The 26,582-nt window shown below is 38.2% G+C and overlaps 1 protein-coding gene across 4 annotated transcripts in view; it reads left to right on the top strand.

Moving 5' to 3' along the window:
- Ctnna2 (catenin alpha 2) overlaps window positions 1-26,582 on the top strand; it is a 1,082,633-nt gene that overhangs the window by 993,697 nt on the left and 62,354 nt on the right. For all 4 annotated transcript variants that reach the window (XM_021164215.1, XM_021164216.1, XM_021164213.1 and 1 more), the window contains one exon: window positions 14,978-15,129. In XM_021164215.1, the coding sequence (XP_021019874.1) occupies window positions 14,978-15,129 (152 nt within the window). The remainder of the gene's footprint in view (window positions 1-14,977; window positions 15,130-26,582) is intronic.

Below are 26,582 nucleotides of genomic sequence, written 5' to 3'. Positions count from 1 at the left end.
CTCTCTCTCTCTCTCTCTCTCTCTGCCTTTCTTTGTCTCTCCTACCCTCTTAACTCCCCTCCCCATGCCCTGAATAAACTTTATTTTATACTATGTGTGACTGGTTCCTCAGGGGGAAGGGATGTCTCTGCCTGGGTCCACGGTGTCTCCCCTTTACCCCACACCTTACAACACATCCACTAAACATATTCCCCCTCCTTATCTTTTCATAAAAACACAAGATGCTTCCCAAAGGCAGTCTTCCCATGAAGCATGGCTTATTTACCAGAAGAATACTTTTAGAGAAAACTGCCACCCAGAATTCTTATAGACAAAAGGTCTGTAGACATTGCTAAGTATTCTAGGGTGGGGCTAGATTGGGTTAAAAAAAACATATTTATTATGAGCCAAGGTAGCCACAAATATCCCCTAACAGATACAAATAGAAGATGGGTATAAAGAAACATCTCACTGTAGACACAGGCTATGAGAACTATTGCAGCATGGGGTATGTGAGAAAGAGGTTTTATTCAAGGAAAGAGTTTTCAGAAGGCCTTGACCAAACTGGATATGACTAGAAGAAATGTTCACAAGTGTGGACCATTTATGCATAGTGATGTATGCAGGGCACTTGGCTGTAGGGAGATTCCCACCGTGCTACCTGACTGCTTTCACTAAGTGCTTAGGAAATGGAGAGGTGCCCTATGAGCGACAGACTCATCTGCAGCTTATTTTCCACAAATCATTTCCCTTCCTTAGCAGTGCCAATGTTTTTTGGCTTAACAGTAATTTCTGTGTTATGATGAACACTGAGTTAAATTTAAGAAAATAATTTTGTGGATTCTAGTATGGTAAAGTTGTAGGGGTTCATTACATCGAAAATTTACCTATTTCTGATGAAAGTGATCTGGTTTGATGAAAGCACAATAACAGAGATCTGCAGCAGGCCCATTAAATACTTAAATGGCATATTTCCTGGCCCCAGTCAATAAAACCTGAATTATAACAAATTGCCAACAGCTTGGTAGTGCGTGCATGGTTGACCAGACTCATCTTCTGACTTCCCATTTTCAAAGGCAGGCTGATGTGGGAGGCATAAGGGCTACAAGTGCGCCCAGTACTAGCATATTTAGTTATAAGCAGAGTAGCTCCTTCCACACTAATCAGATTATTTAAAAATGTCACTTTTATAAAACTGAGACCTCATGAAAGTGTTTGGGGGCATGTAGGGAACATATATGTAACAGGATTGAGAGAGTAGAGAAAGCTTTGGGAGTCGCTGGATGTTTCTTGTTCTGAGAGGAGGTATGAAAGAGAGGGAGAGAGACAGAGACAGAGGAGGCAGGGAGACAGGGAGAGAAAGAGAGATTGACTAATTGTGAAAAAAGAAAACGGTTATTTTGTTTGTTTTGCTTTTGTTTTTCTTTTTCTTCTCATTTTAAGGAGCCAGGCCAGGGCCTTATGCACAGTGGCAAGTGCTGCATTGCTGATCTCTTTCTGTCTCTTGAATCCCCAAAGGCAATAAATGATCATTCTATTTTATTGATGACATTGGATGAGTGATTAAATGTCTATTATTTTGGATAATATGCATGATAGAGTAATGGCATAATATGATTCCATGCTTTATAATCTACATTTAAATAGTTGACATGGGCAATAGGAAGAGGAAGAGGAGGAGGAGGAGGGGGCAAGAGAAGGTACTGGGAGTGAATATGATCAAAACACATGTTGTGAATGTGTGTAAATGCTCTGATATCCAACACTATGTATTATTAATATATGCTTAAACTTACAGAGATGCAAGATTTGTGGCATGATTCTATATGCTTTCAATAGAAAATATAAAAGGACCAGCAAATATCACTTAAACTAGAAATTCTATTGAAGCATCTATTCATTTAGATCAGGTAAGGCAGTAGAGTGGATTCAGGATGGGACTTATAAAACTCAAGCCCCTGCTGCTTACTGACATCAACAGTAACCAATTAGTTAAGGCTCCTGGGATAGAGTTCCCTGTGTTGCCTAATATTTTACCATTTGGGCATGGTCAATGTTATAAAGCTTAGAATAAGTACGTTGCTGTCCATGCCTTCTGAACTTGTGTAGTCACCATGACCAGTCCCTGCTAAATCTTCTGTTTAAAGCTTCTTCCCCTTCTGGATGAGAGTCTCATTTTTCTCACAGCAAAATACATCCACATGTCTCCCACTATTGTCCCTGTAATGTTCTGTATTTCCTCCCCCTCAACATCTGTTTATTGAGCATATCCTTTATTAAACATATCCTTTAATATCTAACTCTAGTCTCAGCTAGAAACAACAAATAACTTTATCAGTGCCTTTACATTAAGGATGTGTTCTTCAGGATACAGGATACAGTTAGACCACATTCAGTTCAAAAACGCTACTTTTCATATGCTTTTTCATTCTTTGTGATAGGCTGATCATATTAGTATCTCTATCTATCTGTCTGTCTGTCTGTCTATCTATCTATCTATTATCTATATCTCTATATCTCTGTCTTCTATATATATGATGTATATATATATATATATGTATATATATATATATATATATATGGCTGTTGAACTTCTTTTGTATAGAGGAGATTATGTCTACCAGCACCCAAAGCCTCACAGCACCTAATTTTTAGATCTAGATTTTGTTTCCTTTTACGTTCTTTATATCCTTGGGAAGCAGTCTTACTGGTTTTTCAGACACATTTGTTGGGATTATGTTTTATGATTGAACATATTTAGATGACCTGCTTTATCTTTGTAACTGGATTTTAGCAGAAAGAGTACAAAAGGAGGTCAATTTCAGAATAAGTTGGTGGGGTATCTTGTTGGAAAGGCAGAAATGGTAGAGAAGGCCATTAAATTATAAGTCAATTTTCTATTGGTGACCTTCAAATTGGGTTATGAAAGTAATGGATTTCAACAGAAGCTATTATGACCGACATTGCTCAGCCTAGACATCCTAATATATTATAAATGTATTTTAGCATAACCCTTACTACTAATGTAAAGCACTTTATTCTCTCCTGAAAGGTCAAAACGATGGTGATGTGGTGTAAATGTGTTACTTGCAGGTAGTTTTAGTATTTGTGATGGTGAGAAGAAATATGGAAGGAAGAAGAAATTTCAGCCTCTAGATAATACCTTCCCCAAATGATAGATACCTTCAGGTTGTACATGCTTCAGAGATTTGACTGATAGCTGTTTTTTGCCTTTCAAACATACTTTGTGCAAACACATGCACAAGAATGTACACACCACAGCACAGTGAGTTAGGTCAGAGGATCGCTTGCAGAAGTTGGTTCTCTTTCCGCTGTGAGCATCCTGGGGTGGATGCTCACTGCTCCATTGGTTGTTTATATAAAATTTATTACTTTATCTTGAAAGTAAATATTGGTTTCATTTTTATATACATGTGTGTGTGTTTAGGAATATATGTACATGTGCTATGTGTATACAGGAGTTCACAGAGGCCAGAAGACATACCTGATTCCCTGGAACCAGAGTTATACATAGTTGAGAGCCATCTTGAAGGTGCAATGAACTGAATCTAGATTGAGCAAGAGCAATAAATGTCTTTACCTGCTGTGCCATGGTTCCTGCCCCTGAATGTGGAATTCCCAATGCAGAGAAAAAAAAGAAAAAAACTTACTTATTATAACAACCTCTCCCAGCATCACACTCTCCCTTTCAGGATAGAATGAAGGCAGGTGACTTCTGTCTCTAAAGAGGAAAGCTATACTGTAGGAGAGAATCCATGTGAACCCAAGAGCTTACAGAGAAGTCTGTTTACTGATGTCCACTCTTCTTATGTTGGGGGAAAATGTTTGACCTCCAATTTAAACAAATTCCCTGTAGCTAAGATTATTAAGACTCTTCCTCAAAGAAGTCCATAGCTTGGCATTTAGTTTTCCCTGTGATGTATTTGTTAATGTCTATCTCTTGGGAAAATGGAGTCTGATAGCTCTGTCCAGGTTATTTCACTGTCTGGGAATACTGTCAAGTTACTCTTTGAACCAGGTTAAAGATAAGTTTTGTCTAGAAATACTTAACTGCACAGTTCCTCCAAATATTTTTCTCCTATTTGCTTAGTCATTCACTTTAAGTTCTGCTATGATTCATATACATCCTGCTCACTCAGCAGAGGGGTGGAAGAGCCACCTCAGAAAATACAACTTAAGAAAATAAAAAGTACAATGTAGCCTTATGACAAGGTTCTGGGCATGCACATGGAGATGTGGTAATGTCAACCAGGAAGACACACACACACACACACACACACACACACACACACACAGTTGTACTTTCCTGTGCTATGAATTAATTGTTGTCTGTGAGTACTTTACTAGCACTCATGGAATAATTAACACAAAAGGCAAGGTGTCAATTTCTAGATATGCATGAGAGCATATTTACTCAGAGCCCTGTGTGAGGGCATGCTGCTTTGTCCTTTCAAAGGTACCCATGACCAAGGTTTGTGGTGGTGCCTGTGAAGGAGGAGAGGGGACTGCAAATGTTGTCACACACTAGGTTGGGAGCCAGCACATATTTATTCCCTAAACTAAAGCAGTGATATGACACCTCACCCATATTCTCTCAAGAGGTAAGACGCTATGGCGGGAACATGAACTTGACAGGAAGAGGAAGAAAACGAAGCTGAGGGCTGTTCATTGGGAGGCAGAGAGTTGAGCATTGCTGAAAAACTTGTGAAAGAGTTTTGACTAGGAAAGCTGGAAAGCTGGAACACGGTAAATGTACCTGGGGGCTTGAGATAGCTCATGTGTGTAAGAACCAGGGAAGTGCTATTTGTTACGGTCAAATGATATCCCCTCCTGGTTTGCTTTTCTATTGCACTTGTCATCTTATGTTGTGGATGCCCTCGTTTCCTGTGAAACTCAAACCCTCTATCACATCAGCCAGTTCCAATTCTGTTTGTCCCTTGAGCATCAGTCATTAATTTGGCTCCTTTATAATGCCTGACATTTCAAATTCCTAATTTACACATTTGTTTATTTTATAATAAATGTATATACATGTTTTTCCTGTCCTCCCTCTATCCTCTGCACATCTATCTACCTGTGTACATGTATTAATTTTAATCAAATTTTAACCCCTTGAGATCTAAAACCATCTGTTCATCTCCCACAGTTTGGATGGGAGTTGAAACTCAAAATTGTTTATTGATATAATCTAAAACCATAGTAAAATGATGCTTGCTTTTGGAGATGTTTTATTTTTTCTTTTAAAATTACATATTTAATGATCAAAATCAGAATCTTTAAAATCATGCGTAAGAAATTCTCAGCAAGTGTTTCACTGCATCTTAATGCAATCTAAGTATTTAAACCTCACAGATGCCAAATTAAACTGTGTTTATCAAGCTAGGTTTTGACGAACACTGTAAGCTAAATAAGGTTTTGCATTCAACTCTTTATTCATTCCTCAAGGTTCAGAATTAAATGTGCCATCCTTCCTCCTGGAGTTATAAACCATTTGTGATTATTTTTGAAATGCTTATTTTAAACTACACGAAAACCTTCCAAGCAAGCAGTTTCTTTCCTTGGGGAAAGGAATTTGTGTCTAGACAAGAGCAGATGGACGCGCCCTGATTCTCTCAGGGTAGTCATCGTGTATGGAATTTAGAATTACTTTTTTTTGTGTGTGGTTTTCTTCTTCTAGGCAGTCCTTTTTCATCTTTTATCAAACAATTCAGCTCATGGGTTATGTATGGCCTTCTGGAACTCGGATTTGGTTTTGATGTTTGAAATGTACATTATAATTTTCTAAACATGAATGTATGAAAATGGCAGCCGTTAGGAACTCCCACTGAGAGAACAGATGACTGGCACTGATGAAAGAAAGCCCAAAGAGGATGGGGTGGTGGAGGACTGGCTAGGCTGGTGATTGTGGTTATCTGGAAAGGTACAAATAGGTGATGAATATTTGTGAGGGAATAAGGAATAGACTCAGTTGGGCCATTTTTGTTCATGCTCATGCATGCTGATACTAGGTGTCTTCCAGGGAGGAGGGGGAGGAGGGAGGAGGGAGGGAGGGAGGGAGGGAGGGAGAGAGAGAGAGAGAGAGAGAGAGAGAGAGAGAGAGGAGAAGAAGAAGGAGGAGGAGGAGGCAGAGGAGGAGGAGGAGAGGAGGAAGAGGGAGGGAGGAAGAGAGGGAGGAGGAGGAAGAGGGAGGGAGGGAGAGAGGGAGGAGAGAGACAGAGACAGAGAGAGACAGACAGAGAGAGAAGGGCCACAGTCACAGCTAGGGTACCATTAGTGTTAGCAAAGGAAGTCTGTTTGTTTATATATTTATCATTTGGAGACAAGGTCTCACTGTGTATTCTTGGCTAGCCTGGGACTCTCTTCTGTGTTATCGTGACTAGGTTGGCTTTGAACTGAGATGTGCACCTGCTTTTGCCTTCAGGGTGCTGAGATTAAAAATTTGTGCCACACCTAGTAGTGAAGTACTGAATTTAGACAAGGTACTTTAGTTTTGTTTCCACATTTCCTCTACCACATATTTTTAAAAAATCACTTATAAGTAATCAATTGTTAAATTCAATCAATTAAAATATAGCATGTAACTAAAGTTATATAAGTTAGAGATAGGTAGAAATAATTTTACACGAATCTCAGATCAAATGAGCAGCTTTTCCTGCACACTATACTTTGTTTGTGCTGAAGGAACTGTGTGAATCCTTCTTTTGTGTTTTGTAAGCCAACATTTTTTTCCAAAAGTAAACAATGGAACATACTTTCTCTCATGGATCTGATGAGGCCATAACCAAACACGATATTTAGTATTGTCCTTGGCGATCAAGATAAGACAGAGAGCTAGGAGGGAATGGTTTTACAGTGTCTGGAGGTAGATTTATAGGAGACTCTTTATTAAAAATGAGCATCCACTGGGTGACACTGGTCCAAGAGAAGAAAGAGAGGAGCAGTAGTTGAGACAGCTCAATTTTTAAGATAAACTATGCCAGCTCCAATGTTCAGATTGCTCACTCAGTGGTGTGCTCCTTCTGGTCCATGTCATCATCCTCTCTCAAGGATGCTTGTTGGTGGTGGTAAATCCTTGCAGATTGATCTTCAAGTCCTATGCAGCAGGTGTTGAGAGTATAAACCTTCGGTCAGCAAGATAAAATGGGAGGTGGTTGGGTAGACAGATGCAGGATTGTAGTGTGAAGACAACTAGGAGAAGCATACAGTGTGAGTTGTTTTTATGTCAAGTCCATGGATATCACTTCTCCTACATCCTAGTTTGGCTAAGTGCCCCCATGTCTGATTTATAGTCATAGTGTTGATGTTCTTTCACAACCTTGAGCTCATACAGTCAAGTGACCCTTCTGCTTCAGGGTTGTCTTCTTTTGAACTTACTTCTAAACTTGATACAGATTTTAAAAGGCATTATCCCAATTAACAGAAATTTTATTTTATTTTTATATGTGAGTTGTGGGGGTATGTGTGTTCCAAATTCGTACATGTGTCCACCGAGAAAAGAGAAGTGCTCAGATACCCTTGAGCTGGTGTTACAGGTGGCTGTGAGCTATCTGACAGAGGTGCTAGGCAGAGGAAGTTTTCTTAACTTCCTCCCCAAATTATTAATTGTCTCTACAGTCTCTATTATTTCAGTTTGGTACCAACTGAAGTCCATGTTACTTCAGAAACAAATATCAGGACTAATGAGGAGAAAATTGTTTGGAATAGACAAATACCCCCTGAATCCAGATTAATTGTAGCTGCTGCAATTAACAACAACAATAACAATAATAACAGCAACAACAACAAAGTAACATGTTCTGATAGCTGCTATTTACTAATAGTTTCCCTTTAGGCAAAGCATATGCTACATTGGCTAGCTATTGCTGTGTAATATATCAACTCAAATTTAGTAGCTTTGTACTATGATTACAGTGTCATAGTATCTGACATAGTATCTGTGAGTTGTGGAATTTTAGTAGTTTTGCTGGGGCCAGCCCTCCTGAATCTCTGAGGAGCCTGAAGTCAAGGTGTTGCCATTGCTCAGTTCATGAAGTGATCAGTAAGAGGGGCTCATGGCTTGCAGAGCCCCTGGATTTGTACTTCACTTGAGGCTTCGCATCTATTAAGCACATACATTTCTACATACTTACAACCAATTGAAGTATGCAGAATCAGATCTAGATGTCAAAGGTCCAGAACCTGGAAGAACTTGTAGTCTTCAAGAAATTTAGCACTCCAAGAGTTCATCTCTACTAGCAGGAAGGAACCATCTATACTCAGTGGAACTCATGGGTCTGTAACTGCATGGACACATAAACAAACAAACAAACAAAAACCAAACCAACCCATAAATAAAACACTATTCAGGAGGAAGGTTTATAAATCTAATCATTTTGCCTGATTGTAATCAGCAATAGGTGTCAGTGTCAATGTTCTTAAAAGAATTCTGAACTCATGATTTTGTTGGCTGAGGTTGGGGCTTCCTCTGAAAGTTTTCCAGTGTACAGGGTTAGGAAGAGCTTAACTAATGTCATGGGTAACCAGCTGGTATAAGTCTTCTCTAACTTTTTACTGAGGTTAAGGGTATTTATCAACAGGCCACAGATGTGGTTTGGGTTCATACTTCTACACAGGTAATAACTTTGAACTTTAGATTCAAGTCAACTTCTCACCACGTGCTTCACAGATATGCAGAACATCAAGAATGCATTGAGCCCTGGAAGCAGCAGTTGCATGTTCCCATGGGACAAAGTTAGACCTTTGGTGTTTTTAGCCTTCCTATCATGTAATTGTCGACGATTTGAATTTTCCCTTGACAATACCTAATAGAAACTGTTTTGGAGAATGGATGTTTTCTCTCCATGAACACTTTCAAACTGTTCTTTGTTGGAGGAAATACTCACTGGCCCCAAGGAGTCTCTACAAATTAAAACTTTACAGTCTCATTTACTCTGATAATGCCTAATCCTTTTGTTATTTCCAACTATGAACATGGTTAGGATCTGTTGTCAGGAAGTATATTGTACTATGCAATACATTCTTATATGCAGTGGAAGGAATTACAATTATATCCTTGCCCTGATATGGTTTCATAGGTTGACACAAATGTTGTTATTTTCTTGTTATAGATTCACATCTAACAAGTTGGATCTGTTTCTAGAAGAGACTCTCTGCCTACTTTCTCTACATTTTATAGTGGGTTTGTCTAAAGAAAGTACCCCCATTGTATGGGCTGGCATCAACACTTTCCTAGATGATCCTTCTTTATATAGATTTGCCTGTTTGATCTCATGAATTAGTCATGGACAGAAGTAGAAATCTTTCCTGTTGCCATGATGAACCTTCTCCCAAGAAAGCTTAATCCTAGGCTCAGCTTCTTGAAAGGGTCCTACACCAAACTAGGACTACTACTACCAAGTTTCCTCAAGGCCCTGAAAAATCTTTGTTGAGATTCTGAATCAATATGAAATTAAGAGCATCATAAATATATAGGAAATACAGGGAAAACTACTTGTTTTGTCTTATAAATAATAAGGACAAATGAATTCTTCACTCCACCACTTATTTATGGTTTTCATTTTCCATTCCTGACTGAATGGGTTCTCCATGCTGCAAAAGTATGACAGAGGCTTAGGATGAAAAACATGGAGAAAGGATTCAGGCAAACAAATGGAGATATAGAAAACCCCGTTTCTGTGTAACAACTAGCATGATGCTAGGTGCATGTTGTCAGATATCTAGGGATGGCAGAAGGTTTCAAACAGCAGTAAAACTGGAGATTGAGGAGATATTTACCTAACCAGGGGGGAGGAAGGATATGTATTTCTGTTTGAGGGAATAGGACAATAAATTCTTATGGCCAGATCATCAGAATGACACCACCCTTCCCCTTATCATACTCTATTTGACAACAAATATAACTAAGTCTAATTTCAACTTTTGGATATGTGTAGGGATATGTGATATAATCAAACTAGAAAAACAAGTAAACCGTATTCAGTCAAACATCAGATGCTTAGATGTATCTGCATTACTGGAGATCCCTATAAAGTCTAAGACTGGAGCAGAGATTTGCTTCCTCAGGAAAAAATGGGCTGTCTGGTGGGGCTTCTCCCTTGCATCCAGTTAACCTTGTTCTTCTCCCTCACGGCTGTCAGGACCCCCATTCATACTGTTCATACTGTAGTGCAGCTTGTCACTCCTGTAAACAGAATCACTCTGTGCTTTGAAACTTCAGCTCCTGGAGCCTCCTGGGAAGATTCATTTCTAAAGTCCTCACCTATGGTTTATATCTTAACCAGCACTGGAATAGAATGACCTTGATTTTTATATGCCATATGCACTTCCATTTCATTCCTCTTAGAAGGTCATTATTTTGCAGCCCAGTATGCAACGTGCACACAAAAGTGTAGCTAGAATGTAACTTTACTTTTAACTTTGATCACCCTTTCAGGGCATAAGCTATTAAGACCAGTTCAGCATGCTGATAAATAATTGCAAAGTGGTGTCTACATTTTTGGGTGCAATTCACAAAGAAAAAAGCTTCTAATTATATAAACCTACATCAGCAACTCTGTTGATATATGAAGTGAGAATCACAAAGGCAGTGTGAATCCTTTTCTTAATTAGATAGAAGTGAGGCCAGTGTCACTTCTGACTTTTTTTTTTTTAATCTCAATATTACTTCTTGGGTGAGGACATGTTTTATACATTATCAGGATGTTCAAAGAATCCATAGTTAGACAGAGAACCCCAGCTCCAGCTATCATGGATCCTTGTTCCATTAAGCCCTTGCTTTCCTGACTTAAGACTTTAGATAAAGCAGGAGGAATTTAAGTTAGGAGGGAGGAATAGTGTTAAAAACAGAGCTATGTTGAAGAGAAATAGCACCTGGCCCAGCCCTGAGTGAATAAAGGTAGGAACGGAGCACAGAGAAAGTAGTTCTGCTCTCTTCTAAACCATTTGAATCTTGGAAAATTGATTTTCATAAAAGTTCCTATTTCTTCCTTCTCTGTGGATGCTAGGGCCAGCAACTTGGTCATTCACTCCAGTGATCCACCAGCTAAGTCTCAGAAGAGACAGTTCTTTTTCCATGTAGGTCCAAGTAAAGCAGCCTTCCAAAGATTATTCCTCATTAGAAGGCGTGCCTTTATAATGTGACTTCATGTATGTGTTTCCAGGGCAGATCATTCAGGTTTAGATAAGCAGTTTGGGAGCTCTTCCATGGGGAAAACTCTTTCTTCCACTCTTGGTATTCAGGCTTTGAGTGGGGATGAATACTTGTGCCCTCTCCCTTCTCCACTTTAGTATGTCTGCTGTTGTTGAATTTTTCACTTCATGTTTAGGTAACATGAGTTGCCTTAAACATTTAGTGAGACATTTTGAGTGTAGCTTCTGAAATAACTAGGTTTTACTTATGTATTTTGGGATAGGCAAGTTTCTCTCTCTCTCTCTCTCTCTCTCTCTCTCTCTCTCTCTCTCTCTCTCTCTCTCTCTCTCTCCTCTCCTTTCTTTCTCTCTCTCCATGTGTGTGTATGTGTGTATGGGCAGTGGGTGTAAAATTCAAAAATTAATAAAGAAGAGGGCAGAGGCCCTGCATTTGAAAAAAAGAGAGGGATGGGTATATGGAAGGTTTGAAGGGAGAAAAGGGAAGGGGGAAATGATTTATTCTCAAAATATACAATAAATATTTTTTTCAAAGTAGCCCCTTACTTTTTTTTTATGTTTTATTTCCCTTGCACCTAAACTTAGCCAGATCAAGACTTATCATCCCTTCATTTTTTTTTCCGCTTCCATTATTTCTTAAGGATAACTTTGCACAGATGAAAAAAGACTCTTTTTTTGTTGCCCCTCTTAGACTCAGAAAAGGTATTCATGAAAACAGAGATGTGCTTGTGGAGGCACAGCCTGAGTAGCAGGCATTACCTAGCTCACCCATCTAGCTGATATTTATTAATATGGAGAGCTGTACAATGGTTCATTCACAATTCCTCAGCAACTTCCTCACTTTAATAATATGATCTGACTGCTTTGTATTATGCTGTGCCCATAAAATAGAATTTTATTTTTTTCAGAGAGGCTTATTTTACAAAGAGATACATGACTTACAGACTACCTTTAATTCCTTTAAAAGTGTCTGAACTAGAAAAAGATCTAGAAAGAGAACAAAACCAAGGTTAATATACCAGATACCATCTTTTCCTCCTTAAAGAGAATCACTGTATTGAATACAGAATACATATAGCTTTTCAGAGCATGCATGACACACAGAAATGCACACATGTGTAAATAGTGTGCTGTATTCTTTTGTGCATGCTTTTATTATCTCACATTTGATTACCTTGTTACATTTTTCTTTTCCCACACAAGCTTTAACTTTAGGACGTTATTACATTAGCTGTCTCTTTATTTACCTGTTTTGGTCCATTTGTATCACACAAATGCAGTGTCCACAGACCTAGAAAAAGCATCTTATGGTAGTTACTCCTGATAGCAGAATAAATCTGGTTGGAGCCATCAGTGTAAGTCTGAGATGTGGCCTATTAACACGATCCCATGAGAGCAATTATTTTCCATTTTAGTTTTTGTCTAAGTTCTGCTACTCAACTCTTAGATCACTTCATATAAAAAGACACAGCCACAAACATAAGAGTCCCAAAAGAGATTTCATATGACTCCAGGGTATGACTGATCAGCCAGCCTACTCTGCATTTCTATAGAAGTTGATATTTGGCTATGCCCTAAATTATAACCCATCCACCTGTTTGGGAGTCAAATGAGTCATTTAACCATACTTCATGGTAGTGGTAGCCAAGATGATGTATTTTCAGTCCCAGCTACAGTTTATTGCTGTCCACATTTTCGTAGGACTATCATGCTTCAAACTTTTTGTCCATTCTAAGTGGATGAAATGGTATATAATTTCTATCTTTTCAATTAATGATGTCAAACCTATGACTGTGTAATTTATCAGTACATGCAACAGCATATATGTGGAGGTTAGAGGCCAGCTTACAAGAGTTGCCTTTCTCCTCTCACCATGTAGGCTTTGGGGATTAAACCCGTCTTATCAAGTCAGACAGCAGGTACCATTTCTTACTAAGTAATATGATCATCCTGACAGTGAGAGAAACTTTATACATCTAAGTGCTACTAGCAGCTGCATATAAATCTGTAAAATCATTGACTACATGAACATACCACTTTAACCATCAAAGAAAGTGGAATTAGTGTAACTTGGAACTTTCTGCTGAAGAAAGAAAGTTATAATTTTATTTAAGTAAAGCACCCAATTCTAAATGCCAAATACATACAAAAATATTCTTATACTCTAGGAGGTCAATTTCAATTATCTATATTTTAAGTTCTATAAAAAAATGTTCATCCTTAACACAAAGGGATAATTGGAAGAGCACAGGTTCGTGTATTGTTTTTGGAATAAGGGTTTCTAGAATTTTATGTTGAGTTGACATGGAATAATTCAACAATTTATGGGACACAGTGTGATGCTCTGATACATATATGCATTTCTTATTGATCTAATGAGCATAATTAGAATGCCAATCACTTCTGTTTCAATTCATAGTTATAGCAATGTAGCTAAATAGCCTCAGAATTCTTTCCCTGTCGATGCAGCTTAATGGTTATATGGAAATCTCAGGTGATATAGGGCACTAGACGTCATGATTCACCTAGGAAAGGAAACTTGTACAACTCACAACATTAGTTTTGATAGTTATTATAGCAAGAATGCTTATGCCTCCTTGCCCCCATCTCTCCTCTCCCTAAAAAAAAAAAAAAAAAGAAAGAAATCACTTGACTTTTTTCTATAGAAGTGCACTTCTCTAGGAATTACGTACCTCAGATATTTTTATCCCAGAGAGGCACTGAGCAGCTCTCACACCAGAGATTAAAATGAATGTCAAAGTAGGCAATGGCCTGAAAATGAGCATAAAGATGAACCAGGCATGAAAACCCAGAAATGGATGCAGACCGATGATGTTTCTGTTTTATTGCCCTTGTAAATAAAGTGAGTTGTGCTTTTGGCTTACATCTGCCATAGGAATGGGTTGTTATAACAGCTGAGAGAATTGAATTATGATTTTAAAGAGCAACAACATCAACACTATTTTCCATGTTCTCTACCAGAATCTCTGTAAGTATTTCAGGTATCCCAGTGAGCTTGCTTTCTGCTGACCTCAGGGGCATGCATATATGCATGTGTGCCTGCCTGTGGTATGTGTGTGTATGTGTGTGTGCTAGTGTGTGTGTGTGTGTGTGTGTGTGTGTGTGTGTGTGTTTACTTGTCTTGTGAGGAGGCAAGAGAAGGAGATAAGTTCCTTTTAGGAATTTATATGTGCATTCCTTTTCATACCATGGTGATATTGATATAATAGAACAAATTATCTTGAGCCTATTGGTCTTCTCTGCTGCAGGTCTTTCTGCTGAGACATTTTTTCCCTTTTGTTTTCTTACATCCTCCTTCAGTAGTGTCCCTTCTTCCCCATCCTATTTCTCATTTCCTGCGTTCCCATCCAGAGGTCTACTATATACTTATTATGATTAATTAAATGTTTGTCAATATTTTCTAAGAGCAGTGTAAGACATTAATTTTGTGTGTATTATAGTATTAACTCCTACTATCATACAGACAAAAAAGGCAGGCTTAGAAGGATTAAAAGAATTTCAGCGAATTTTCATGAGTGGGAACCAGCAAAAATGAAACTCAATTCAGGTTACCATAATTGTGAAATCCTTACCCGTCTGCTAACCTTCCCCACCTTGGATGTAGACATAACTTTCCTGTTTTGTAAACTATCACCTTGCAAGAAGGTGATCACCTTGCTTCCTTTTGTTGTGGTAAGTGACACAAGATCACTTAATTAGACCTATTCAAAGCTGGACCAAGAGGACACCACGGAATTTGTCCAAGAACGGGAATGATGGAAAGCAAGAGAAAAACTCTCTGATCTCCTTGTTATTTCCTGTGTTTACCCAGTGATGCCACGCTTTGCTGAACAAGTTGAGGTGGCCATCGAAGCCCTGAGCGCCAATGTCCCTCAGCCGTTCGAGGAGAACGAGTTCATCGATGCCTCGCGCCTGGTGTATGATGGTGTTCGGGACATCAGAAAGGCTGTGCTGATGATCAGGGTAGGTGAGACCGCTATAGCATAGAGATTTTAGAGAGACCCCAAGATGTTCAAGGTCTTTCTCAGTTGCAATTGCTCAATGTAATCTGCGAAGATGTTTGACTCAAAGTATATTCAGACCATGTGGGCTTAATTATCTATAAACGGATAAAAGAGTCTTTTTTTTTCTTTATTTTTTAAAAATTGGATATTTTCTTTATTTACATTTCAAATGTTGTCCCCTTTCCAGGTTTACTCTCTGAAAACCCCCTATCCCACCCCTATCCCCTCCTCTATGAGGGTGCTCCCCCCACCCCCGCAACCACCCACCCACCGACTCCCACCTTCCTGCATTGGCATTCCTCTATACTGGGCATCAGACTCCCACAGGAACAAGGGCCTCTCCTCCCACTGATGTCCAACAAGGCCATCCTCTGCCACATACACCGCTGGTGCCATGAGTCCCTCCATGTCTATTCTTTGCTTGGTGGTTCAGTTCCTGGGAGCTCAGGGGCAGGAGTGAGTCTGTCTGGCCAGTAACATTGTTGTCCCCCCCCCCCACCACCACCACCACTACCACCACCACCACCACCGCCGCCACCACCATGCTGCAAACTCCTTCTGCTCCTTCAGTCCCTTCAACAACTCCTCCATCAGGGACCCCATGCTCAATCCAGTGGTTGCCTCTGTATTTGTTACGCTCTGGCCTGGCAAAGGGCAGAGCCTCTTAGGAGTCAGGCTCTCATCATTTTTTTTTTTTTATTATTTTATTTAATCTTTTTTTTTCTTCACTCCAGATTTTATCCCCCTCCCGGTCCACCCTCTGACTGTTCCACATCCCATACCTCCTCTCCCCCCCCCCCCCCCCTGTCTCCATGAGGATGCCCCCCCCCCACCCCAACTCCCAGCCCTCCAGACCTCCTCATTCCCTGGATCCTCGGATGAATGAGTCTTAATGAGCCCAGATCAGAAATGAATGCCCTGATAAAAGATGTTCTGGCTCTTTCTTGCATATTTCTGTAAGTTTCATATGATTTAGTAGAATCCCTGCTATTTTCCATTTCTGTTCCTCACCGACACTGTCTTCACACGAGGATTGCCAGCGAATCATGAGTTGTTAGAGAGTGAAGCATTTGCAGCTTAGTGTGTTAATATAGCAGCAACACAATGAGTTTATTAAGCATAAATCTAGACAGTCTTGGGTGAAAGCTCCTCCCATCACCTACTTCACTAGTTTTCCCCACATTTCTGTCAAGAAAGTGTGAGCTTTCATAAATATTGCCTAAATGGTAAACTGTACTATAAACCTAGCAGTTCCACATTGTAGTTTGTTTAAAAGTAATCTAGATCATTTGTAACGTGTTGTATCCATCCAAAGTATACCTTAGTTTGTCTCTATGACCCGTAGCTTACTTCATACAATTTAGCTGCTCTATAATATCCCACGGCAGGTTTATCTTTAGGTTTTGATTTCTCACCTTACCTTCCCCTTAATACAGAACTGTTCAAGCAATTTCATTAGCAATGAAGCTCTTCCTTGAAGCAAACTGCTCACAAAGAAGAATTAAGAGCAAATATGTAACAGTAATAGAATTAAAGCTGAGAGATGAGCTACTGTAGTGGTGCATCCCAAGGGAACAATGACCAATATAATCTTAGTGAAATACTTGTTTATTATTTAAATTTGGATACATGTACTGTACTAAATGAAGAGTTGGACAGATAGCTTGGTGGTTAGTGCTCATAGATGATATGGGTTCAGTGCCAAGCACCCTATAGTTTGTGGTTAACAAAGGCCTGTTAACTCCACTTTCAAGTGACTTGATTCCCTCTTTTGGCCTCTGCACATACTACACACAAGTGGTATACATAGAGTTGAGCAGGCACAAGTCCATAGTCATAAATAAAAGTTGTAGTTTTTATAAAAATAGCCAATACAATTAATTATAACATTTTCCTTAGCAAAATATATCTGTGATGTTACCATTTTGGCATGCTCTGAGAGCATTATTTAAAGTACCCAGTATCTTTACAGACCTATGGCTGGGATAACCAGACCCTCCTTAGCCACAATCTCTACCTGATTCTGGAACTCACTAATGAAATAAATTTTAAAAGACTATAACATCCAAAATTCTATCATGTCATATTATTTATACTTAAACACATAGATTTAAGTTTGGACTTAGGGATCTTGACTACATTGTCTTTTTAGTTTACCCATTTCATAACTGTGACACCCTGTCATCATTCAAGACTTGGATAACTGTTTTTCCCTATATTTACTTTTAACAATAATGATGCCCTTCTCTGAACACCTATAATAATTCTGCTTGGGGAGAGTAATTTTCTCACTGTCCCCTTTACGACTGTTACCTTCTTTAGATTGTATCACTTTTTAATAAATGCCATGGATGCCTGTGGTTGCCATTGCCCTTGCCCCCAATTAGGTTATATTATTTGGCACATATTGAGAGAGAGAAGGAGGGACGTGAAGGAAGGGAGTGAGGGTGGGGTGAAAGCAGGAAAGGAGAGAGAGAGAGAGAGAGAGAGAGAGAGAGAGAGAGAGAGAGAGAGAGCTTGTTCAAACTCAGAAGATAGAAAATGACAGAAAGAAAAAAAAGATAAGGGAATCAGAGTAGGGAGGGAAAGAGGAGTGAGCTTTTTAAGTCATTTCTCCTTTCTGTGCTAACTTGTAAAATAAGGTAAGAGACCATGAGAGTTATGTTTGCCAAGGATTCTGCACTAAACCCCACTATAATCCCCTGACATAGTTCCTCTTTTGCCATTTTTCTGCTTTGTTAGCCTTCATATTTCTTGTGACAAGCATTTATCTGGGAGTCTGAGGAGGTTTATAGCCATCATTCAGGTTTTCACTCCTAAGCCATCAAAAAATCCACAATTTTATATAAAATGCCATATCGTTATCACAGACAGTGCCATTCCCCTATCTCAACATTAAAAAAATGCTGAAAATTTAGCAATAGAGAAATGTAAAGTTGACGTAAACAGTTATTTTTTTAAGCTCCTTATCTACTCAGCACCCAAATGGCTTTCTTTGTATTTACATAATTTCATCGCCTCATTTTTTAGTATAATTATTAAATCTATAGGAATTAGAAAATTTTATTGTGCAAGGAAAGAATGATTGGGAAGGGGACTTTTCCTGACAGTTGGCATGACTGCGTAACCTCTTCCAAAAGTGCTAATTATGCTTTACAAAAGAAGAAGAAGAAGAAGAAGAAGAAGAAGAAGAAGAAGAAGAAGAAGAAGAAGAAGAAGAAGAAGAAGAGGAGGAGGAGGAGGAGGAGGAAGAANAAGAAGAAGAAGAAGAAGAAGAAGAAGAAGAAGAAGAAGAAGAAGAAGAAGAAGAAGAGGAGGAGGAGGAGGAGGAGGAGGAGGAGGAGGAAGAAATCTCGTTTATACTTATTTAAAAAGTCATCACTGAAGGAAGGACCATGATGGATCAAATTCTCCATCACCTTGCATCTCAGCAGTGAATACATATTTAATGGAGCTGTTGGTGTCTGTGAGCTCCAGGCTAGTTCCACACAGCCCCAGATGTATACAAAATTTGTGTGTCCCAGGTTCCAGCCTCACTATTCAAGGCCACACATTAGTCATAGAATAGATCTCTCCCCTGAGTTCATGAGCTTATTGTCCATGTGCTTCCCTAATGAAATCTATCCTTTGTGATGGGCAGATATGTAGAATTCTTCTTATTATCTTCACAGGACATTTGAAAAATAAATATGCAAACCAGAAAGACCATCAGATATCTATCTCCTCACCCACAGTACTTATGTTTAAGTGTGCACCCTGAATAAAGCACTGCATCATTAGGACTGATGCAGTGCTTTGGAGGGAAACGCACGGGTAGGATTATGGACATTATTTATGTGTATGTTTTAAAATACATATATAATATATACAAGTAGATATTATATGTAAAATCATTTAACTTTAAAATTAATTTTAAATTGATTAAAAATTTAAAAGTAATAATATAGTATAATATATATTAATATATATGTAGCCTAAAGGAACCATGCTTCAAATATATCACAGAGGTATTAGAATCAAATTCATAGGCAGGAATGCAGACTCACATTGTAAAACAGTTTATCTGATGTGGGTGTGCTCTCTGTGAGGCACATTACAAACTGCAGGCTTTTGAAACATTCACCACTCCCTTTGCCAATGTTTGCCAAGCTTTCAGCATTGCTTTTCCTTGCCATTTTAAACAGAGAAATTGTTAGCCCAAAGCAGATGTATTCCAAATAAGTTCTGGGGAGAAGAAAGATTAATAAATGAGGAATTTGCAAATAATGAGGATCAAACACACACTGAAGATGCTTTTTATTTGCTGGACAACAGTGGCTCACACTTTTAATCCCAGCACTCAGGAGGCAGAGTCAGAGTCAGGTGGATTTCTGTGAGTTAGGGCCAGACTCGTCTACAGAGTGAGTTTCAGGGCATCCAAGACTACATGGAGAAATCCTGTCCCAAAACAAACAAACAAACAAGCAAACACACAAACAAACAAATGATACTTTTTATTGACTTTTGGAAGTTAAGATGAGTAAAGGTATAGGATTCAGTACAGAAATTAAGTACAATGGATTCGGTAGTATTTTGAGGTTGAGACATTTACATCAAGTGTTCAGTTGTTTTACCCAGCATCTTTATACAAAACGTTTATAATAGTTCCTCTTCCTTTGATATTTCTCTATGATGATTTCAATGGCATGTCAAGGAAATAGTAGGGCCTGAAACTGAAGTTTGATCAAGGTCTGTAGTTCACTGTGGCTCTCCTGTACTGTGTACCAAAGAGGTTTGAAGCATTATTAGACATTTAAAAATTTGAGGGTAATATGTAAGCATCTCTTTGCTTGTATATGAAATATTAACTGGGTTAGTTCATAGTTTAACCATTAGGTTAGCACATATATGTTGATATGATCTGTTGGTAAAGTTGAGTGTATACAATATGATAAAATGCCATCTTCAGTGACATGCATTTTATTCTAACATTTAAATAAATATTATGATGTTAGTTGGGAGATAAAAATAGATTAGTTAGTTATCAGGCTAAATGGCCTAATTAACTGAAAAATCTCTGTTAGAGATTTATTTTATTATTTTTATGACTAGGGGCATTATGAAAACATTAAGGAGATCATGAGGTTGCTATGAAGCAGTGAAGAATAAAATTTGTAGTTTAGCCGTAATTTAGGGTCATCAGATAATTACCTTCTCTGCAAATGGAAGAAACATTGTCATAGCTAAAGTCAAAAACTCTCATAGACCTAGTATTTAACAAGTCTCCCAAAATTTTTCTTTACACCATTGTGCTCATCTGAGTTTTCTTCCAGGTGTTTAATAATGTGGAATTTACTAGAAAAGTCAACAATATTAAAATTCCAGCCCTTTGAGTTGAAATATTTCCCATAACTAGCAAACAGAGTGTAGAAGCTACTCATGTGTCTTGTTGTACATTGTGTCAGATAATCATAGTCCTGTGTAGATCCTAGTTTTGCTTACCTAACACCATTATTGAGAAATAACTTGTTATGTTTATTTTAAGGAGGTATAAAATGTCCTATACTGTTAGATCTTTCCCCAAATATAGAGGTAAACAAAACGAATTTTCTTTCTTATATATACAGATAATAAACAGATATATTCAATGCCAATTGTAATACTATGGAAGAAACAGAGAGAGGGGATGGGAGATAGAGTCATAGTAAAAACTTGTTTTATGGAGACAATGTCAGAAAAAAACAGAACATATTTGCCACAGGACCTGCTTTTTACAGAGGCAAAGCTTTGTAATTGATCCATTTGGGAAGTTGTGGAAGCGGAAGAACATCAAAGAAGGAAATAGGAGAATTTGGACAGTTATGAACAAAGACTTAATACAGCCTATCTCAGATCTAAATTGGACCTCTTTGACAATGCTGGTGAGAAAGAGTATACAAAGCAAGGATCTCAGGACTCAGTGGAAAGATCACTTAGGAGGCTTTCATGGTAACCCATGGCCAATTAGTCCCAACTTGGGAGAGTTTCTGTTGGTGGTGGTTTGTTGGTTTTTTGTTTTGTTGAAATTGGCTTTAGATTTTGAATTTTAGTTATTTTTATTTTTTTGTTCGTAATCCACTTTAATGTTTTACTTCACTATTGGGAAGTTATTACTTGTAACTTACACAGATTAGCCAGTCAACTTGTATTTTTCCATTTCTTTTTTCAGTGATATTCTCACATGCATTTAAAACTGATTTTTGAAAAAGTGCTCCTTAATATATTTTTCTTATATGTACAAGTAAAATAGTTCTAAACCCATTCCCACCTCATTTTGTTTCAGTTGCTATGTATTTGGCTTCTGTTGCAAAGACTATGGTCAGTGCTAAGCACCAGAGCTTTGCAACTGACATCTAATATGTCTCTAGAGAACTTATGAGAACCTTGGCCTCTCATAATGCTACTTGGCCTCCGTTACTAATGTTACTTACAGGAATTGAAAATAGATTTGGGAAGATCAAAAGTATTTTACAAAAAAGACATATGTTCACAACCCAACAGATAGAGGTAGATTCAGGAACCTGGGACTGTGCCCAAGGTTGTATTTTGGTTCTACTGAAAAGTCTTCCCTCAAAATAACAAGCTGTGTAATTGAAGTTTGATTCTCATATCTCTAGTTTCCATTCAGTAAAACCCACATGCTCTTAAAACTTCATCTAATAATATACAACTTATTCCTTTGGGACCAATTCCAGATCATCTATAGCTTACCATGTATTCTTTAGTTTGTGGAGGTCATTGCCCAACAGGAAAAAAAAAGCAGTTAGATGACTGTGCATTCACAGAACTATTTATAGGAGCAACCTGTATGGTTTTGATCTTGTTCTAGAGACACGAAAATATTTCACATTTATTCACTCACCTGTGGTGTTCATGATCATGAAGATCATGGGTTCTTCAATTTCTTTCAGCCCGTTGCTAATGGGGATACTTAAGATACTTTACTTGAAGGATACCCCAGTTTCATAGTTTGAAGGATTTCCCTATGTGGCTATGATAAAATATTGAGACAAGAGACAATTTAGGGGAGAAAGTATTAAGCAGCTCACAATTCCATGTTATAGTCCATTAGTGAAGGGAAGTCAAGGCAGGAACTTAACCAGATACTAGTCATGTCTGAAGCCATTAATAAAGAGAAATAAGTACAAGTTAGCTTACTTGCTTACTCTGTGTTAACTTTCTCTTGCCTTATAATGTTCAAAGTCTTCTACTTAGAGAACAGTGCTGCCTAAAATGGGATGGCTCTTCATATGTCAATTAATAAAAATGACAATATCCAACTTAATCTGGATTATTTCATTTTTCATTAGGAATCTCTTCCCAGCCAGTGTAAAGTCTCTGCGACCCTTCATACATCTATAAAATAGGGATTGACTGTATTTCATTATGTTATACAAATTAAATTCTGCAGTTGACTGATTGTCCCACAGTGTGGGGTAAATGATGATAGATAACTGCTATTATTGCTATTATTGTTATTAGGTGTTATGTTTTATTAAGCATACTAGTTATCACTATCATTTATGTATTTGTTTATTTTTTATAGTTTGCAAAGCATTTTCATATACATCTGTGTTTAGCAGTCCTATGAGGGAAGCAGGAAAAATGGCAGTTATAATATTCTTTTTATTCCCAAACAGACATAAAAGCAACAAAATGGAGTCACTTTTCAAAGACTTGTAGCTAGTGAGTGGAATACAAGATCAGAACCCCTGGACCTACATCAAGATATTTTATTTCAGTGTGTGTGTGTGTGTGCATGTGTGTGAGTGTGTGTTTGTGCATACATATGTGTGTGGTATATGTATATAGGTGTGTATATGGCTACACATGCCTTTTGAACGCAGTTCAATCTCAGCTTTCTTTATTGCTCTTTACATTATTTATTTATTGTTTTAGATAAAGTCTTTCATTGAACCTAATCTTGCTATTCTAGCTAGACTGACTGACTAGCAATCCCTAGGAATCCTCCTGCATCCACCCCTAAGGTGTTTGGGTTATAGATTTATGTACCCAGACCCAGGTTTTAAAAAGTAATATTTTTATGGAATTTTTGAAAGCTTCTTATACATGCATAGATCTATACCACTACTACCTCTAACTCCTACCCTCCAGGTCCTTCTACCATACCTCCCTCCAAACTTTATGTCCTCTATTATCATCATCATCCTATCCCTACCCATCACAATTATCATTATTTCTGATTGTAATTCCATCTGACCATTTTTGCATGGGGATTCATCTGTAAGGGCATGGGCTACCTACCGTTTGTGACATTCCCACAGAAAAGTGAGTGGTTCCCTTTCCCTCAGCAGCTATCAACTGCCAGTATCTCCTCCACTATTGGAAGTCCTTGAGAGCCCCTCTCCCTTAAAGGCCCAGTTTTCAGTAGGTTTTGTATAGGCAGGTACAGCATCCTTGAGTTCTTGTGTGCAACAGCCATATCATGTCCTTCCACAGCACTTTCCCCCATCCTCCATTTCCCCGATCCTTTTCCCCCCCAATCTTCTGCAAAGTTTCCTGGGTCTTTTGAAGGGAAAAGTTGGTATAGATGTCTCACCTGAAGCTGAACACTCAGAGGCATGTATTCTCAGGAGTGTGGCCAGTTGGAAGTCTCTGGATTAAGCCCCATCACTGCAGAAATAACCTTCTCTGACTGAGGGTGAGAGCAGCATGAGTTATGGACATAAGCATAAATATTGAGAAAACAAACTGCTTGATGGCTTGACCTTTCAATGAAACACCAGAAGGTTCCATCTAGGGCCTCTAATATCCCCCAGTCATGGCCTTTGGGCTACATTTTCAGTACTAGGTATGGATTCACTTCTGTGAAGTGAGCCTCAAAGGCCAAGAATATGAAGATGCCCGCATTTCAAACTCACTCTTGCTTGATTAGCAAACACTTGTATCATTCCAGAAATCTCCACAGTCCTTCAGGTGATTATTGCTTTAATTTCTCTCTGTGTGTGTCTCTGTTTCTCTGTCTCTATGTGTGTGTGTGTCTGTCTGTCTTTCTCTGTGTCTCTGTCTCTGTCTCTGTCTCTCTCTCTCTGTCTCTCTCTCTCTCTCTTTCTCTCATTTTGGTTCCTGGCTATAGTCATTTTCATACATCTCAGAGTCATTGGCTTTCTCTGACAGGTGAGGCTTGACATTCATTCACCAGCTGAATACATGCCCAGATCACTGAAGTGTTCGGACAAAGTCCTTCAGACCCTGGTGTATGTGGCATCTTTCTCCTGAGAGAGGTGTTCCGTTTTATTTTTCTCTTGCCTTTAAGTAGTAGTGATGAATGTCCTAGTAATTTTGTCATCTCATCTGTCCTCAGAAATTACCAACTTGCTGCAATTGTTTCACAGTACATCCCAGAAGTAAAAAAAGATCCTTAAAAAATTGCCTCTGTCCACAGAATACATTTAACTAGATATTTAAACTGGGTTTTTCTTCTGTCACCCACCCTCATTCTAATCAGCAGAATGCTGAGAATCTCTCTCTCCCATTCTTTTAACAGCCCTATGAAATTAAACTGAGCATCCATAGCTAACTTAGTGAATGTTATTCAGGTTGATGTGTCAGAGAGAAGGAAAGCAAAATTTTCTTTCTCAAACATAGAAAATCATCAGGCATAATGCAATACTGACATGATCAACCCTGATTTATGCATTCCTGACCAATCTTTCAGCTATACCAGTAACTTCACCTGGTAAATTAGACTAGGGATCCCAAGGAAATCAGCACAAAAATGAAGAAAGGGACAACAGCATCAGCACTATTGTTTCAATTTATCTCTTTCAAATATCTATTGGGAATATCTTGGGATTGTCTATTGAAGGACAGATGAGTTCCTGCTATAAACAAAGAAACAGTATTCAGAAGACAGCTGAGCAGAGGACTCCCACTCATGCCCTCTCATCATGGACCAAGCCACATCTCCTTCTGAAGGGATCATCTTAGAATTTGCAGTATGTGATAGTCTTGAGTGCATATTTCAGACTGGTTAGAGAGCTTCAAGAAAATTTAGTACTTCCTATTCTTCAGTCTCCTATCTGCAAAGTAGTTTAACAAGAAAAACAAAACAAACAAAAAATAACCACTATCCACCCAAAAGGAGTGTGAGGAAACGTCTTTTGTGTTTGTATGGAACTCAGAGAAACTATATGGTAAACTCTTGATACATGTTATCGACCCATAAGGAAGGGAAGGGTTTTATTGGCTGGCTTATAGATTCATTCGTATCTGTCTCCAACACAGACTTTAATGATTTGCAATGATCTTAATCTACCTCTATTCACTTTCTGCCATTTATTATTCAGGATCTTACTCAATTTATAATGTGACCAAATAAAGCTAAAACTAAAAGACCTTTGTGCTTGGGGTCAAACATAATTGCTTGTTTAGATCCAAATTCTGGTTGGATCATTGCAGGTGTTACTGAACTTTCTTCTATTAGATTTTTCTTAGTTATAGACAGGAAATAATTGTCACTTTACTGTTGGTGTAATCTGAATCAACACTAGGAAAGAATTTAGTTGTCAATGTTGCATCATAATTGATAGGTTTCCTTAAAATTATTTTTGAAACTGGGATTAGTGGAACATATTTTTAATCATAGCACTTGGGAGGCAAAGGCAGGTCTCTCTTCAAGTCTACATAGTGATTTCCAAGACAACTAGAGCTATAGGGTGAGATGTAGTAATTTTTTATTGTGGAATAAATCAATTATTTAAATCTTAAATAATTATTATCCCTAGTAGATTAATGATCACTAGTAGATTAGATAATTTGATAAAGTTTAGATAATATTGATTTTTTTTTTACTGCACACATACACACATATACACACATACCCACACACGCACACACAAGCACACACCCACATACACACTGTGGCCACAACGAAAAGGACCAATTTATAGAGAGAGGAACCAATACTCAGAGATGTTATTTGGCATGCTGAGGGCCATACAGTGGTTGGTATATTTTCAAGAATGGTTGAATGTGGTATGATATTTAATCTTTTCTATCTCATGCCTTAGTGAGAAAATCCAGTATTTCATGGCGTTTATTCCCTGGCCTAGAGATCACTAAGTATTTTGTTTACTTAGAAAAGAAGAACTAGAATAGAGAAAAATGATATTTGAGACAAGCCATAAATTTTGTTCAAGATAATATGTAGCACAAGATGGCCTAGTCGGCCATCATTGGGAGGAGAAGCCCTTGGTCTTGCAAAGATTATATGCCCCAGTACAGGGGAATGCCAGGGTCAGGAAGTGGGAGTGGGTGGGCTGGGTATAGGGGACTTTCGGGATAGCATTTGAAGTGTAAATGAAGAAAATATCTAATAAAAATTGTAAAAAATGCAAATAAATAAAATAACCAACTAAAAAAGGAAAAAGA

The sequence above is a fragment of the Mus caroli genome, chromosome 6, assembly GCF_900094665.2.
Source record: "Mus caroli chromosome 6, CAROLI_EIJ_v1.1, whole genome shotgun sequence".
NCBI classification, from domain to species: domain Eukaryota; kingdom Metazoa; phylum Chordata; class Mammalia; order Rodentia; family Muridae; genus Mus; species Mus caroli.
Note: the sequence above shows the minus strand (reverse complement) of the source record. Positions and strands in the feature narration are given on the sequence as shown.